The sequence below is a fragment of the Peromyscus maniculatus genome, chromosome 13 (genome assembly GCF_049852395.1).
Source record: "Peromyscus maniculatus bairdii isolate BWxNUB_F1_BW_parent chromosome 13, HU_Pman_BW_mat_3.1, whole genome shotgun sequence".
Taxonomy (NCBI): Eukaryota; Metazoa; Chordata; class Mammalia; order Rodentia; family Cricetidae; genus Peromyscus; species Peromyscus maniculatus.
Genome location: NC_134864.1, coordinates 3,425,287 through 3,438,998, shown reverse-complemented (window position 1 = coordinate 3,438,998; position 13,712 = coordinate 3,425,287). Strand labels below are relative to the sequence as shown.

General features: G+C 43.0%; 1 protein-coding gene across 8 annotated transcripts in view; it reads right to left on the bottom strand.

Moving 5' to 3' along the window:
* LOC102916734 (nuclear autoantigen Sp-100-like) overlaps nucleotides 1-13,712 on the bottom strand; it is a 75,597-nt gene that overhangs the window by 20,933 nt on the left and 40,952 nt on the right. For 5 of the 8 annotated variants that reach the window (XM_042259739.2, XM_076549475.1, XM_042259738.2 and 2 more), the window contains 3 exons: nucleotides 9,582-9,635; nucleotides 5,235-5,309; nucleotides 1,226-1,279 (listed from right to left, as the gene is read on the bottom strand). In XM_042259739.2, the coding sequence (XP_042115673.1) occupies nucleotides 1,226-1,279; nucleotides 5,235-5,309; nucleotides 9,582-9,635 (183 nt within the window). The remainder of the gene's footprint in view (nucleotides 1-1,225; nucleotides 1,280-5,234; nucleotides 5,310-9,581; nucleotides 9,636-13,712) is intronic. The other 3 variants (XM_076549478.1, XM_076549477.1, XM_076549479.1) reach the window with 1 other exon arrangement.

The window sequence follows — 13,712 nt, the reverse complement described above, 5'->3', positions numbered from 1 at the left end:
CCGGCAGAGCACTCAGCTGAACTCACCTGAAACCCCATGTCATATCCTTTTTTTTTTTTTTAAGGTGCATTGGTGTTTTGCCTGCATGTATGTCTGTGTGAGGGTGTCAGATCTTGGAGTTACACACAGTTATGAGCTGCCATGTGGGTGCTGGGAATTGAACCTGGGTCCTCTGGAAGAGCAGTCGGTGCTCTTAACCACTGTGCCATCTCTCCAGCCCCTCCTTTGTCACCTCTTTACAGATAAATAAATTGAGTTAGAAAGGACAAGTGACAGGCTAAAGTCACATAGGATTAGGAATTAGAACACAGGTCTCGTATTACCATTAAGGGTTGTGTGTTTCTGTGGCTTTCTGTGTGGGCAAGTAAAAGGCATGCTAAATATCACGTGGGTCACATACTTTATTTCCTCCCTCAAGAACCGTCAGCACATAGAGACACACACGGCTCTGGGTCCCTCCCAAATCAACTAACTAACCAATGGATTGGGAGTTATCAGCAATCTGTCGTGCTGCTGAAACTGACCAATGCTGATGATGCTCTTAAGATTTGGTACTGATTTCACTGCACGGAGTGCAGAATAGAATTCAGTTACTTCATCAACTTTTGTTGTAGCACTTCTGACAAGCTGTGGACCCACCCTAGGTGCCCACCAGCAGAGGAGTAGGTAAAGAAACTGATTTATGTACACAGTGGAATTTCTTTCAGCTGTAAAAAGAAAACCAAAATGATGCCATTTGCAGGAAAATGAATACAACCGAAGATCATAATTTTAGGCAAATTAAGTGAGCCTCAGAAAGACAAAGGCGTGTTGCTCTTATCTGTGGGTCTTAGGCATTCGTACAGAGAGATAGAGTTATATGTACAGATGACATGAATGTAGGAGCAAAACTGTCCAGGAGACAAGGGGACCAACAGGAACGGGGAGTGGAAGGCCATGCGTCCTGTGGAATATGCTCAAAGAACGCCTATTTATATGCATGGAAATGGCCTATGTGACCCAGTGTAATACATTAAAATGAAAAAAACATTAGGACCAGGCATGGTGGCATATGCCTTTAATCCCAGCACCCAGAAAGTAGAGCCAGGTGGATCTCTGTGAGTTCAAGACTGGTTTATATAGGGTATTCCAGGCCAGCCAGGGTTGCATAGTGAGACCTTGCCTCAAAAACATTTTTTAAAATATTCTTATTCATTAAAAGTTGATAAATCACATTTTTCTTTACCTCTTTTTCTGCTTCTTCGTGAAGATGAGTTGATACGTCTCCTTTTAAAAGCAGCTGAGAAGACAACATACATGTCTCTTATTTATACATCACATTGCAAGCAACATTTTACAAAAACACCATTTAAAAGTAACTTTCCTGAAGTCTGTTTAGTACTTTCTGAAAACTGTTGGAATCCAGATCAGAAGTCAGGAACATTTACTATAAAGGCCTAGACAGTAAACATCCAAGGTTTTGTGGTCCATAATTTCCTTTGTGATTCTTCAGTTTTTCAGTCATATTAGGAAGCATCCACAGACTATATGTAAATAAAAGGGTGTGTTCTAATAAAACTTTATTTATAAATAGCTGGCAAGTGAAGTTTTTTCCTCTGGGCTATAGTTTGCTGACTTCTGATCTAGATTTAATTACAAAGGTGATAATTAGTAGGGTTTATTTGTTGACTAGATATCACACACACACACACACACACACACACACACACACACACACACACACACACGTCATTTCATAAGCATTATTAAAACTATAATGGCCAAATCTGTTTAAGTGGTAAAGTTGGGGAACATAGATGGCTGTTTGTTCCTTCTCAGTCTGTGCCCACAAGGCATCACTACAAGGCCATACTTTAGGTAGTGCAAACCTGGGAAGGGGGACCTCCTCCATATACTCGGTCAGAAGTGCCCCTTCCTCTGAGCAGGTTGTATCTAGATTGGACTGGGAAAGAATCTTGCCTTAGTGAGATGTAAGGAAGTCTTGAGATCAATGCTATTTCATTTTTTGGGTCTTGATCATAACAGTTACTCATCCTTTAAAAAAATAATCCTATTGAGATATAAATGGCCCCAAGAAACATCTATTGATTGACTGATAACAAGCTTTCACTGTGTAGCCCAGGTTGGCCTCAAACTTGCAATCCTCCTGCCTCTGCCACTGCCACCTCAGTCCTGAGATTTGCATATGTGAGTCATACGCCCAGGCATGTTTTGATGAGTAACATCTCAAGAGCTGGAGTGTTATGCCTCACAACTTGTTACCCTTATAAATAAGATAAATAAGACACTGTGGAGATACAAGGAATGAGAGCTTCCTAGCCTTGCACAAAAGAAGAATCACCTTGGTTTTTTTCATACTAAAGGTTTCAAGAAGCAGGTAAAATAGGAGGAAATGGACATGTCAAGGACACAAGTAAACCTTTCTTACCACCTTGTTTGTCCCCCAGAACAAATTGCTCTGAACTGATCAGTGATTGGACCAAGTTTGGTGATAGCTGTGTGGTGGGTGGGGGTGATTGGTTATCCACACTGGGGTGGGGGGGGGAGTGCTCAGTGTGAGACACCATCATTCATGATGCTGAAGTCCTAGATATGCCCAGGGAAAACTCCGCACTCCCTCCTCCCTTCCCTCCACCCTGTGGTCTCACTCAGAGCCACCTGTGCCCTGTCCGCTCTTTCCATTCAGACAAAGCGACCAAACTGGAGCCTGGGCTCGCTGGGCTGCAGCCTCAGTGTGCTCCACAACAGCCACTGCTGAGCGGGACGGGTTCTGTCTCAGCTCCTCTCTGTGTAGACATTCTTGGACTTGTGGGCTAGCTGGTCCTTCTATCAATCAAAACCAATTGAAGACAAATAAAGAAACAAAACAGTGTTTTACTCTCTCCCAGATCACATGTGTTAAATAAAGCGCTGGTGGTCTGGCTCCTGCTCCCCACTGTTACACTGCATTTGGGAAATGCCTGGGTAAAGCAGGACTTGACTATTCTTGGCTCTTTTTTTTTTTTCTTAAAAGCTTTGAATATCCACTTTAAAAAATGATTTATTTATTTTATATACATGGGTATTTTGCCTGCATGTATGTCTGTGTAAGGGTGCTGGGTCTCCTGGAGGCAGAGTTACAGATAGTTGTGAGCTGCCATGTGGGTGCTGGGAATTGAACAGCCAGTGTTCTTAACTGCTGAGCCATCTCTCCAGCCCAGCTCGTCTAGTCTTAATAGCCACTTAATAATACTAAAACTGTACACCCATCATTTAAAATAATAATGCAGCTACAATTACCACATGCTATTTAAAACAATTTTGGTAATACTATTAATCATTCTAAGGGAGAGAGGTTGTCAGGGTATGAGTCCTGGGCTTTCTCAGAGTATCAGCAGGTGTCTGGATGTCTATGAACAATGTAATAGGATCCCAAATCCTGGATCAGGGCTCTTGTCTAAGCATGCTGCACAGAGCACAGAGTGGACAGGGGGTGTGGTCCTGCCAGCATCAACCTCCCCTACTCCAGGCCTCCGGAGAGGGCCTGCATTTCTTTTCTGTCTCCTTTTGCTGTTGCTGTTTATTTATTTACTTGTTTGCTTGTTTTTTTTTTTGTTTTTTTTTTGTTTTTTTTTTTTTTTTTTTTTTTTTTTGAGACAGGGTTTCTCTGTGTAACTTTTTGCCTTTCCTGGAACTCACTTTGTAGACCAGGCTGGCCTTGAACTCACAGAGATCCACCTGCCTCTGCCTCCTGAGTGCTGGGATTAAAGGCCTACACCACCACTGCCCAGCTATTTATTTATTTGTTGAGATAGGCTCTCACTTTATAGCCCTGCTGGCTTGGGGCTCAGTATGCAGCCCAGGAGAGAGAGTGCATTTCTCCTGAACATAATTGTCAGGTATTTCCTTCAAGTCAAAGCGAAGGTTTGATATGATCAACACAGAAGACAGGTCTCTGGGTAAATCAGAAAATGAGAGACTTCCAGACTCATTCGTGTGTCATATAAAGATGACAGTTATGCTAGAGGGGTCAGTGGTGGCTGGAGAGTGGGCTGAGTGAGCAAGGGAATTTATGAAGGAACGTGATTCCTGTAGCTTGGAAGGAGCTCTGTAGATGGGAACTTCATGGGTGTATCTGGCAGCTCTGCTGCCCGAGGTGACAGTACTAGGCTGTTGATCTTCTAGAGGGACCATTTGATAAGTCTTAATTTCAAAGCAAGCCAGTCACTATCGACCTTGAGCTCTGCTTCTGCTGTACTGGTAGGAAATTTATGACCACACATGTACATGCATACATACACACATACACACACACACACACACACACACACACACACACACACACACACACACACACTGGAGGGAGAGGGGGCAGGAGATGGAGGGAGAGGCGGGAAGGAAGGGAGGGAGAGAGAATGAACACTTATTCTAGAACAACCATTCAATAATTTGTCGTATTTGGGCCAGAGACTGGCTAAGGGGAGACTGTGGTCTCAGTGGGGGCAGACTCCTCTCTCCTCTGTGCTCAATTCACTTCTTCATAGCAGTTTTCTGTGGCTAAAAGGGAAGCCCAGGCAAGCTGCAGAATCACTTGTGCAGGTGACGTGCAGCTTAGGGGACACATGCAATGGGGCCGAAGTGGGGTCTAGGGAGCTGCCCTGTACGGCGTGGGGCCTTGCAGTGGATGACAACAGGACTAGCCTCTCTGCTACCCTTCCAGTCAGTTACACCCAGGAGCCATGGCAGAGGCTCCCCAGGCTGGAGAGGTGGCTACCCGTGGTGCTTACCAGGTTGCAGGGACAGTTATAGACTGTGAAGTCACCCAAAGAGCTGGGTTGACCTTGACAGGAGCCAATCTAGCATGTTATTTAAGTTTACAGATGAGTCCAGCTGAGGCAGAAGGGAAAAGGTGCCAGGCTCACGTCTGCACAGTGACCTCATCGGGTTGATCCAGAGGCGGGGCAGCTGTATCATTTGTCACCCACAATTGTTTGTCCTGTTTTGCTTTATGGCTATTTCTGCCATTGAAAGTTCAGCGACCTTGTCTGACCACAGACACATCAAGTCACTTGTTTGTAGGGCTGCCATCTTTTATCCCTTTCCCAACATACTTTGGAAACTGACTAAACTGGGTGTATTTCTCAACAGTTACCATGGCTACAACGAGCAGTCACGGAAGTAGATTTGTTATCAGAAGTATGTAATAAAAAGAATGAAAACTTAGTATTGAAAATGTATTGTGTTTTGTTTTTAACCTTTTATCCAGTTTATTTTCAGTGGCATTTTGATGTTCCGAATTGAGTACTTTCCGTGTCTGTCTCTCTTTCTCCCTGAGAAAATAGAAGACAAAAACAAAACCAGATACTTCTAAAAGGTTACAATGTACATAATAGTGTTTTCAGACTTCCCGTGTTACTATAACTTGTAAAAAGTCTGGTACATAGTAAAAACCATACAGACCTTAGCTTTGTAATTGCCATCTCTGTTATTTAACCCGCTGTGCTGGCTAGTTTTATGTCAGCTTGATGCAAGCTGGAGTCGTCAGGGAGGAGAGAACCTCAAGTGAGAAAATGCCTCCATAAGATCAGGCTGTAGACAAGCCCACGGGGCATTTTCTTAATTAGTGATTAATGTGGGAGGGCCCAGCCCATTATGGGTGGGGCCACCCCTGGGTTCTATAAGAACCCTGGTTCTATAAGAAAGTAGACAAATCAAGCTACGACGAACAAGCCAGAAAGCAGCACCCTCCATGGCCTCTGCATCAGCTCCTGCCTCCAGGTTCCTGCCCTCACTGCTTTTGTTGATGAACTGTCACATGGAAGTGTGAGTTAATAAACCTAGTCCTTCCCAAGTTGCTTTTGGTCATGGTATTTCATCACAGCTATAGTAACCCAAACTAAGACCCCTGGGTTTACCCTAGATGTCATTTTCTTGGCCTTGACGTTGATTCAATTAATTCACTCTCACATTAGTACAGAAAACAACTTCAGGCAGTTTTGTTTGTATCCCAAGGGACACTGTGAAAACAATGAGAATTGACACTTCAGTGCTTGCTGAGTGCAGGGTATCAGTGCGAGACTGTTATGGTTTGGATTTTAAATGTCCCCAAAGGCTCGTGTGCTGGAAGCTTGGTCTCTAGTTGGTGTAATTGCTGAGAGTGGTAGAAACTTGAGGAGGCAGGATGAGCAGAAGGAAGCTACGTCTCTGGGTAGGGGAGTCTTTGCGGGGGAAACTGACCTCACCCCAATCTCCATATGCAGTTTCCAGTTTTAAGATCTCATCAGCTCAGGCTTTTTCATATCAAATGGCATTCGAATGCTGCTCTGAGGGCCAAGCACAGTTCTAGGGCTTACCTATGGTTTCACCTGTGCAAGAACAGAGCTTCGAGAGAACCAAGTTTGGAAAGGAACAAGTGTGATTTCTGCTTATTTACTCATCTCAGTGACTTTAATAAGGCACATCCTCTTGCCTCAGCCTCCAAGAGGGAGTGGGTGTGGTAGTTTGAATGTAATTGGGCCCCATAAGCTCATAGGGAGTGGCACTGTTAGGAGGTGTGCCCCTGTTAAAGCATGGTCTTATTGGAGGAAGTGTGTCACTGGTGGGGCAGGCTTTGAGATTTCCTACATTCAAGCTACATCTAGTTCAGAACACTTCCTGTTGTCTATGGGTCAAAATGTAGGAATCTCAGCTCCTTCTCCAGCACCATGTCTGCCTGCACACTACTGTGTCCCACCATGACAATAATGAACTGAACCTCTGAACTGTAAGCTGCCCAATTAAATGTTTTTTCCTTTATAAGAGTTGCTGTGGTCATGGTGTCTCTGTACCATCCCATCTAGTTTGACATCTGTTTTTAGAAAATATAACTCATATGTTGATAAACATCATTTCTGCTTATAGGATTATTATCATTCCTACCATCATCAAAATACTTTTTCCCTGCAGGAATTGGCGACCTTCTTTTTATGCCTATTTACCAGTCCTTATCTTTATGAATTTCATCATCTTTCTTTGGTAAAAAAATGTCCTGGCAATCTCAGATTAGGCCACGGCTTCTTAAAGAAGTTTGAAAAGCAAGACCATAGGGCAATACAGACAAATCACAGGAAGATGAAATCGACCCCTCGGAAGTGTGATTGAGTTGGTGAAGATACAAGCGAAAGGAGGATCACAAGTTTGAGGCCAACCTGGGCTACACAGGCAGGCTTGTCTGAAGGGGAGCAAAGAACAACATGAAAATTCTCACTTAGCTATCAAGAGACTTGTTCATGTTTTGTAATGAGCTTAAGATATGAAAAAAAGTGTGAGGTATCTTAGGCTTAAAAAGCATGTATGAGAGACTGTCATAGAAAAATAAATCTATCATCTATCTGTCTGTATATATTTATCAATCAATCATCTATCTACCTCTCTCTCTCTCTCTCTCTCTCTCTCTCTCTCTCTCTCTCTCTCTCTCTCCCTCCCCCTCTCTCCCTATCTATCATCTGTCATCTATTTCACTGTTTTTAGGTGAAATCTTTTTTGGGCCTTTTTCTATTTCTGTCAATAAAATCAAGCTTTTCTTGTAAGGCTATATAATGTAATTCCACAGATTAGATTTTTAAATGTAAGCCTTCATACAACAAAAGTAACAAAAAGAGAGAAAGAGAAAGTCCTCAATGATGGTTGAAAGAGAGAGTACTCTGCACCATAAATCTACTATAGAGATCTGATCTGATAAAATGTTAAAACAGATTCTGTGAGGAGGTTAGGTCTTACTCTGGTAAAGCATGGGACCTTGCCTACTCATAACCAAATCAATTGGTTCTGTCCACCAATATGAATTTGTCATTGAAAGAGTTGTTTGAAAGGATTTTGCAATTAGAAATTAATGCTACTTCTCATGAAGCTAATTTCCAAAGAGACTCATTATTTCTGGTGATTATCTTTCTTGATAATTTTTGGCCATGATATATTGTTAGTTCAGGTCCCTAACCTATATAAACACTTGTAAGATTCTATACTGAATCAGTGGCAGTGTGACTGACTCCCTCTCATGCAGGCAGGTAATAAAATGGCTTCAAATTTTCTATGCAAATAAAGTTTCTGAGAGTCTTCTCTCAAGTAAATTCATCCCAGCTATCAGGTTACTAGAAAAATATTAATAGAAGCATAGTTATCCAACATATACTTGTTAAATGTATAGAAACCATATAAGGAAAATTCACTACAGAAGAACACTGAGTAAAACATTAGTAAATGGGTAAGTCTCTATTCTTCTCAAATTCATTTGCAAGAAGAACGCGACTCTAATCAGAGATTTCAATGGACTAAGTGGTAAGGGGAATGTTCTTGAATTTGTTCTAAAACCCACCCCAGCAGGTTATCAGGCATCTAGCTTTGAGCTCTCTTTTCTGCAGCTCCATCAGGTGCCAAAGGTGGACAGGGTGGGGGACTAAGACATGAACAAGTACAGAGCTGAGGGCCAAGTGGCATCTCCAGATACTGCATGACAGCACAGGGCACGTTTTTTCAGATGCTTTGTGTTTTTTTTGAGGCCATGTTTCTCTGTGTAGCCCTGGCTGTCCTGGAACTCACTCTGTAGACCAGGCTGGCCTTAAACTCACGGAGATCTGCCTGCTTCTGCTACTCCAGTACTGGGATTAAAAGCATGCGCCACCATGCCTGGCTCATTTTCAGATTCTTGTTTCACAAAGAGGCAAATCCAATGGGGACTATAGATGTAAACATTAAAAATGGTCAGGTTCCTTGTGGAAATGGCCACAACTACCAAATGAAACCAAGAAGCCAACGTGATAACCAAGGGGATAACAACAGATTTAAGTAATAGGTTTCAGATCTCTCTTGGACAAATGATTCTGTTAATAAGCTCACTAGGAAACTAAGAAGGGGGACAAAAATCCTAGTGATACGTGTGCTCAAGGTTTACCACTAGGTAACAATGGAGAGACCTCCATCATCGTTCAGCTACGTGAGAAAGAGGTGCCATGCAGCAGCAAAGACTTCCAGGAAGAAGAGCAACGTGTGACCAGCAGTGAGTGAAAACTTTCTGCTACACTCAAACGAAGGCTATGACTATTGATAGGGTCCTCAAACAGTATTTCTTAAGGCAGTTCATCTAAGGGTGGATATGATCAACGTTCTCTACCTACACGCAGGAAACGGTCCTAAAGGAACCTATTATTATGTCAAATTAGTGCACAGTAGCAAAAAGTATTCAATCAACATTATTAATATTAAAACAAATAGTATGTAAAAATGTTTAACGTGTTTACTGACTATATTGATATTTTAGTCTACAAAGCAAGAGAAGGAAAGCATATATGGAATTATCAAGTTTATGCAAATAATATGTCATTTCATGCTATGCTAATATATACATTGGTATGTTCTTGAAAGATATAAACCAGTCTGTAAGAAACATATAAAAGCAGAATAAAATGATGAAAATATGATATTTTGAAAAAATTAAATTGTCATTTTAAAAGACATTCATTTTTATCTTAGTAAAGGTATAGTAAATAATATAGTAATAATAACATTTAACATAAAAAATGAATTCATTTGTAACATGAAGATAGGCAAATTTCATTTGTCCTTACTTATTTTTCCACCATCCTCTCTTGAAGCAGAATTGTTCTCAACATCTTGGGTATCTGCAAAGCAAAGATGGTAGTCAGAGGACTGTAAACTGTAAATAAAAGTCACAAGCATTATGACAGTTTTCATCATCACTTGGAAAGCCTGAGCACGCCTGAGTGTGTGTGTGTGTGTGTGTGTGTGTGTGTGTGTGTGTGTGTGAGAGAGAGAGAGAGAGAGAGAGAGAGAGAGAGAGAGAGAGAGAGAGAGAGTGAGTGTATGGATTGTATGGACTGTATGTGTGTACATGCTCATATATGTATGTGTTTGTGTAGAGACCTGGGGTCTTCCTCCATTGCTTTTCACACTATTTTCTGTGACAAGGTCTCTCATCTGAACTTGGAGCTTGCAATCGCATCGATGAGCTGGAGAGCAGCCCCAGGGACTGGCGGTCTCTGCTTCTTCGTCACTAGCTTTGCAGGTGTGAGCCGTCATCCTCGGCTTTTTACATTGACTTCGGGATCTGAACTCACTGGACCTGGTCCTCAGTTCGACCTGCTCGCAGCCAGGTGAAGAAGGGAGTGGGAACTGGTTTCAGGATTCGAATAATCTGTAGCTGGGTGGCTCTCATCTCACATTCTGTGCATGAGTCAGTCTCATGTCCTCCTTGAACTATGGTCACAGGTGTCTGTTATTTCTAAGCCACCGTTCTAAGGCCCCGGGGCAGACTTGTCCGCCCTTTTAGATGCTTGGAGCTTTCCATTCTTGCTTCCTAACCTCTCAGCACACGCTTTTGGAAACACATGTCACAAAACACGTATCCTTTCTAGTTCTGCTTCTAACTGTGGTTTGTAAAGGATTTTCATTTTGCCCTCTCCAAAGACCTTACCCCCAACATTAGTGACTTTCTACAGTGAACGCCACATTTCTCTTTTGTTGTTCCTCTCTGGATATCTGTCACTCCTAGATGATTGTGAGAGCCTCCAATTTACAGTTGTAGTTAATCAACAGTGATATAGAAACAATGCTGGCCCAGACGATGTACTTGGTTTTGGAAATGCTAAGTTTGTAGTTTGAAGTTCATCTGAGCAGAGAAAGCTAAAAAAATGTCAGTACTTTGGACAGAGGCCCCTGGCACTAAGTTTTGAAAACATACCTTGTATTTAAAGATAGCTAGGCTGTGGCTGGTGACTGAAGCTCCAGGGGTGGATGAAATGCCCAGGTGAGGTTTATTGTAATCTGGGTGAGTCACAGGGGCTGCTCTGGTGCCTCCAAACTTGACTCTGAAACTACAGGGCAACTGCAAGCCACACCTTCGTACCAAGACGCCTTGTGTCGCTTCTTCTTGTCTCCCTCATTTCTTCTCCTCTTTCCTGTTTAAACCACCCCCACACCACACCTTTCTCACCTTTTAACCTGTTATCTAATTTGGTTGGCCCACATTTCTCTGGCTGGTCCTTTATTTTCCCCCATGTGCACCTTCCTCTCCCTGCTCCTCTCTGCTCACAGCTCTGGATCTTTTGCTGATGAGGTGATTCCCCTTCCTTCTCTGTCTCATTAGGGTTACTATTGCTGTGATGAAACACCATGACCAAAGGAACTCGGGAGCAAAGGGTTTACTTGGCTTACACTTCCACATCACTGTTCATCATGGAAGGAAGTCAAGACAGGAACTCAAACAGGGCTGGAATCTGGAGGCAGGAGCTGTTGCAGAGGCCATGGAAAAGTGCTGCTTACTATCTTGCTTCTCATGGCTTGCTTGGTCTGTTTTCCTAAAGAACCTAGGACCACCAGACCAAGGATGGTACCACCGACAATGGCCTCTCCCTCATCTATCACTAATTAAAAATAAATGCCCTATAGGCTTGCCTACAGCCCGATCTTAAGGAGGTACTTTTAAATTGAGGTTCCCTCCTCTTGGATGACTTTAGCTTGTGTCTAGTTAACATAAAACTACCCAGTACAATTGACTTCTTGTCAACTTGATACACAAAAACATCACTATTAAGCCACAACCTTTCCTTTCTCATTTATCCCCAAGATATCACATTAAAAACATAAATAACTTTAAAAGTTCTATAGTCTTTACAAATTCAAACACATTAAATGTTCAGTCCCTTTATCATACCCAGTCTCTTTAAATATCTAAAACCTCTCAAGCCCTCTGTGGGCTTCTGTAAAAATCAAAATTAAGTTAAATACTTTCTTACTTCAAGAGGGAAGAACCAGGGCACAGTCACAATCAGATCAAAGAAAAACCAAACTCCAACTGTAAATAACTCAATATCCAATGTCAGGGATCCACTTCGATCTCTGGGTTCCCCCAAGGGGCTTGGGTCACTTCCCTGGCTCCACTCTGCAGCACACACAGCTTGTCTTCTAGGCTCCAGCTGGCTCCACCCCTCTACTGCTGCTGATCTTGGTAGTCATCCATGGTACTTGCATCTCCAAAATGCTGGGGTCTTCTGCTGTAAATGGGCTATACTTTCATAAATAGCCTCTCCTGGGGTATCTTCATGGTGTCAAGCCTCAACTTCTCTACATGACCCATTCATTCTGGGGTTTTCAACTGCTTCTGAGACTGTGCCTTTACCAGTGGCCTCTCCTGGTCTCCCACAGTGCCAAGCCTCAGCTGCTCTCCATGACCAGGGCACAGTCACAATCAGATCAAAGTACCACTTCAAAACACTACCAAGTTCAGCTTCCAGTGGGAGGTACAACCTTGGCCACCTCTGGGACACAGCTTCTGTGTGCTGACTCTCAGGAAACACTTCCCAGATTTCACCTCAATAATGCTGGTCTCTTCTTAATCACCTCTAATTCTCAGATCCATCGATCCAACATCAATTGTCCCAGTAAAATAAAAGTTTTACTATAGAGGTTCTGGCCTCTTGCTAATCACAGCTGATTTTTAAGCTCCAACTAACCAGAACCCACAGAAGCTCCACACAAAAGGCCTGGTAAAGTTTTCCTTTCCCTCTGAAACTTCACAAGCCAGGCTTTCATCCTTTGCACTGCTCTCAACATTCTTATCTTCAAAGTTCTCACAGAACGTCCCACAGAGCTCTTAACGCTCTTCTAACCCAAAGTTCCAAAGTCCTTCCACAATCCTCCCCAAAGCACAGTCAGCAATACCCCACTCCTGGTACCAACTTGTCTTAGTTAGGGTTACTATCGCTGTGATGAAACAGCATGAACAAAAGGAGCTTGAGGAGGAAGGGTTTATTTGGCTTACCCTTCCAGATCACTGCTCATCATGGAAGGAAGGCAGGACAGGAACTCACACAGGGCAGGACCTGGAGACAGGAGCTGATGCAGAGGCCATGGAGGGTGCTGCTTACTGGCTTGCTGCCCTCAGGTTCTTAGCCTGGTTTTCTATAGAACCCAGGACCACCAACCAGCCCAGGGATAGCACCACCTACAATGGTCTGGGCCCTCCCACATCAATCATTAACTAAGAAAATGCCCTCTAGGCTTGCCTACAGTCCAATCTCTGTCTCTGTCTCTGCTTCTCTCTCTCTCTCTCTCTCTCTCTCTCTCTCTCTCTCTCTCTCTCTCTCTCTCTCTGGGATCTTGATTTAGAGGCTATCTTTACATCAGTCTTTGTCTTTATCTCCATCTCCATCACATATGTTGTTTCCCTTCACAGATCACTAACGTGGTAACCAAATGCCAGCTCTTCTGACACCAAACACAATCATCTCTGCCACTTTTACCAGCTCCCTGTGCTAATTCTGTGCTGCACACTTATCAGTCTCAGACTTTATCTCCATGTTTTCAGTACAACTAAGAGGCACATCTTTCCTGTTCTTTCCCCTTACATCACCTACCAAATAGTCCCTGCCTCCATCAAGGAGCCTAGCAAGGTCTTTTTTGGCTCTCTCAATTTGTTAAAGACAGAGTTTGTGCAGGTATCTTTGGGAGTATTTTTGTGTGCACATGTTTAGGGAGAGAAGTAAGAAAATAAAGGAAAAGCCACCTCCCACCTCGCAACCACATCACAGGAAAACAAAGTTCAAGGCACTATAGTTAGCTTCTCCATCATATTATATCTAATAGGCTGCATCCCTCTGACTCCCTTCCTGTATTCATCTAAGACGTTTGGACTCATCAGGTGTGACAAAAATGAGTGGAGGTGAGACCAAGGAATGCCC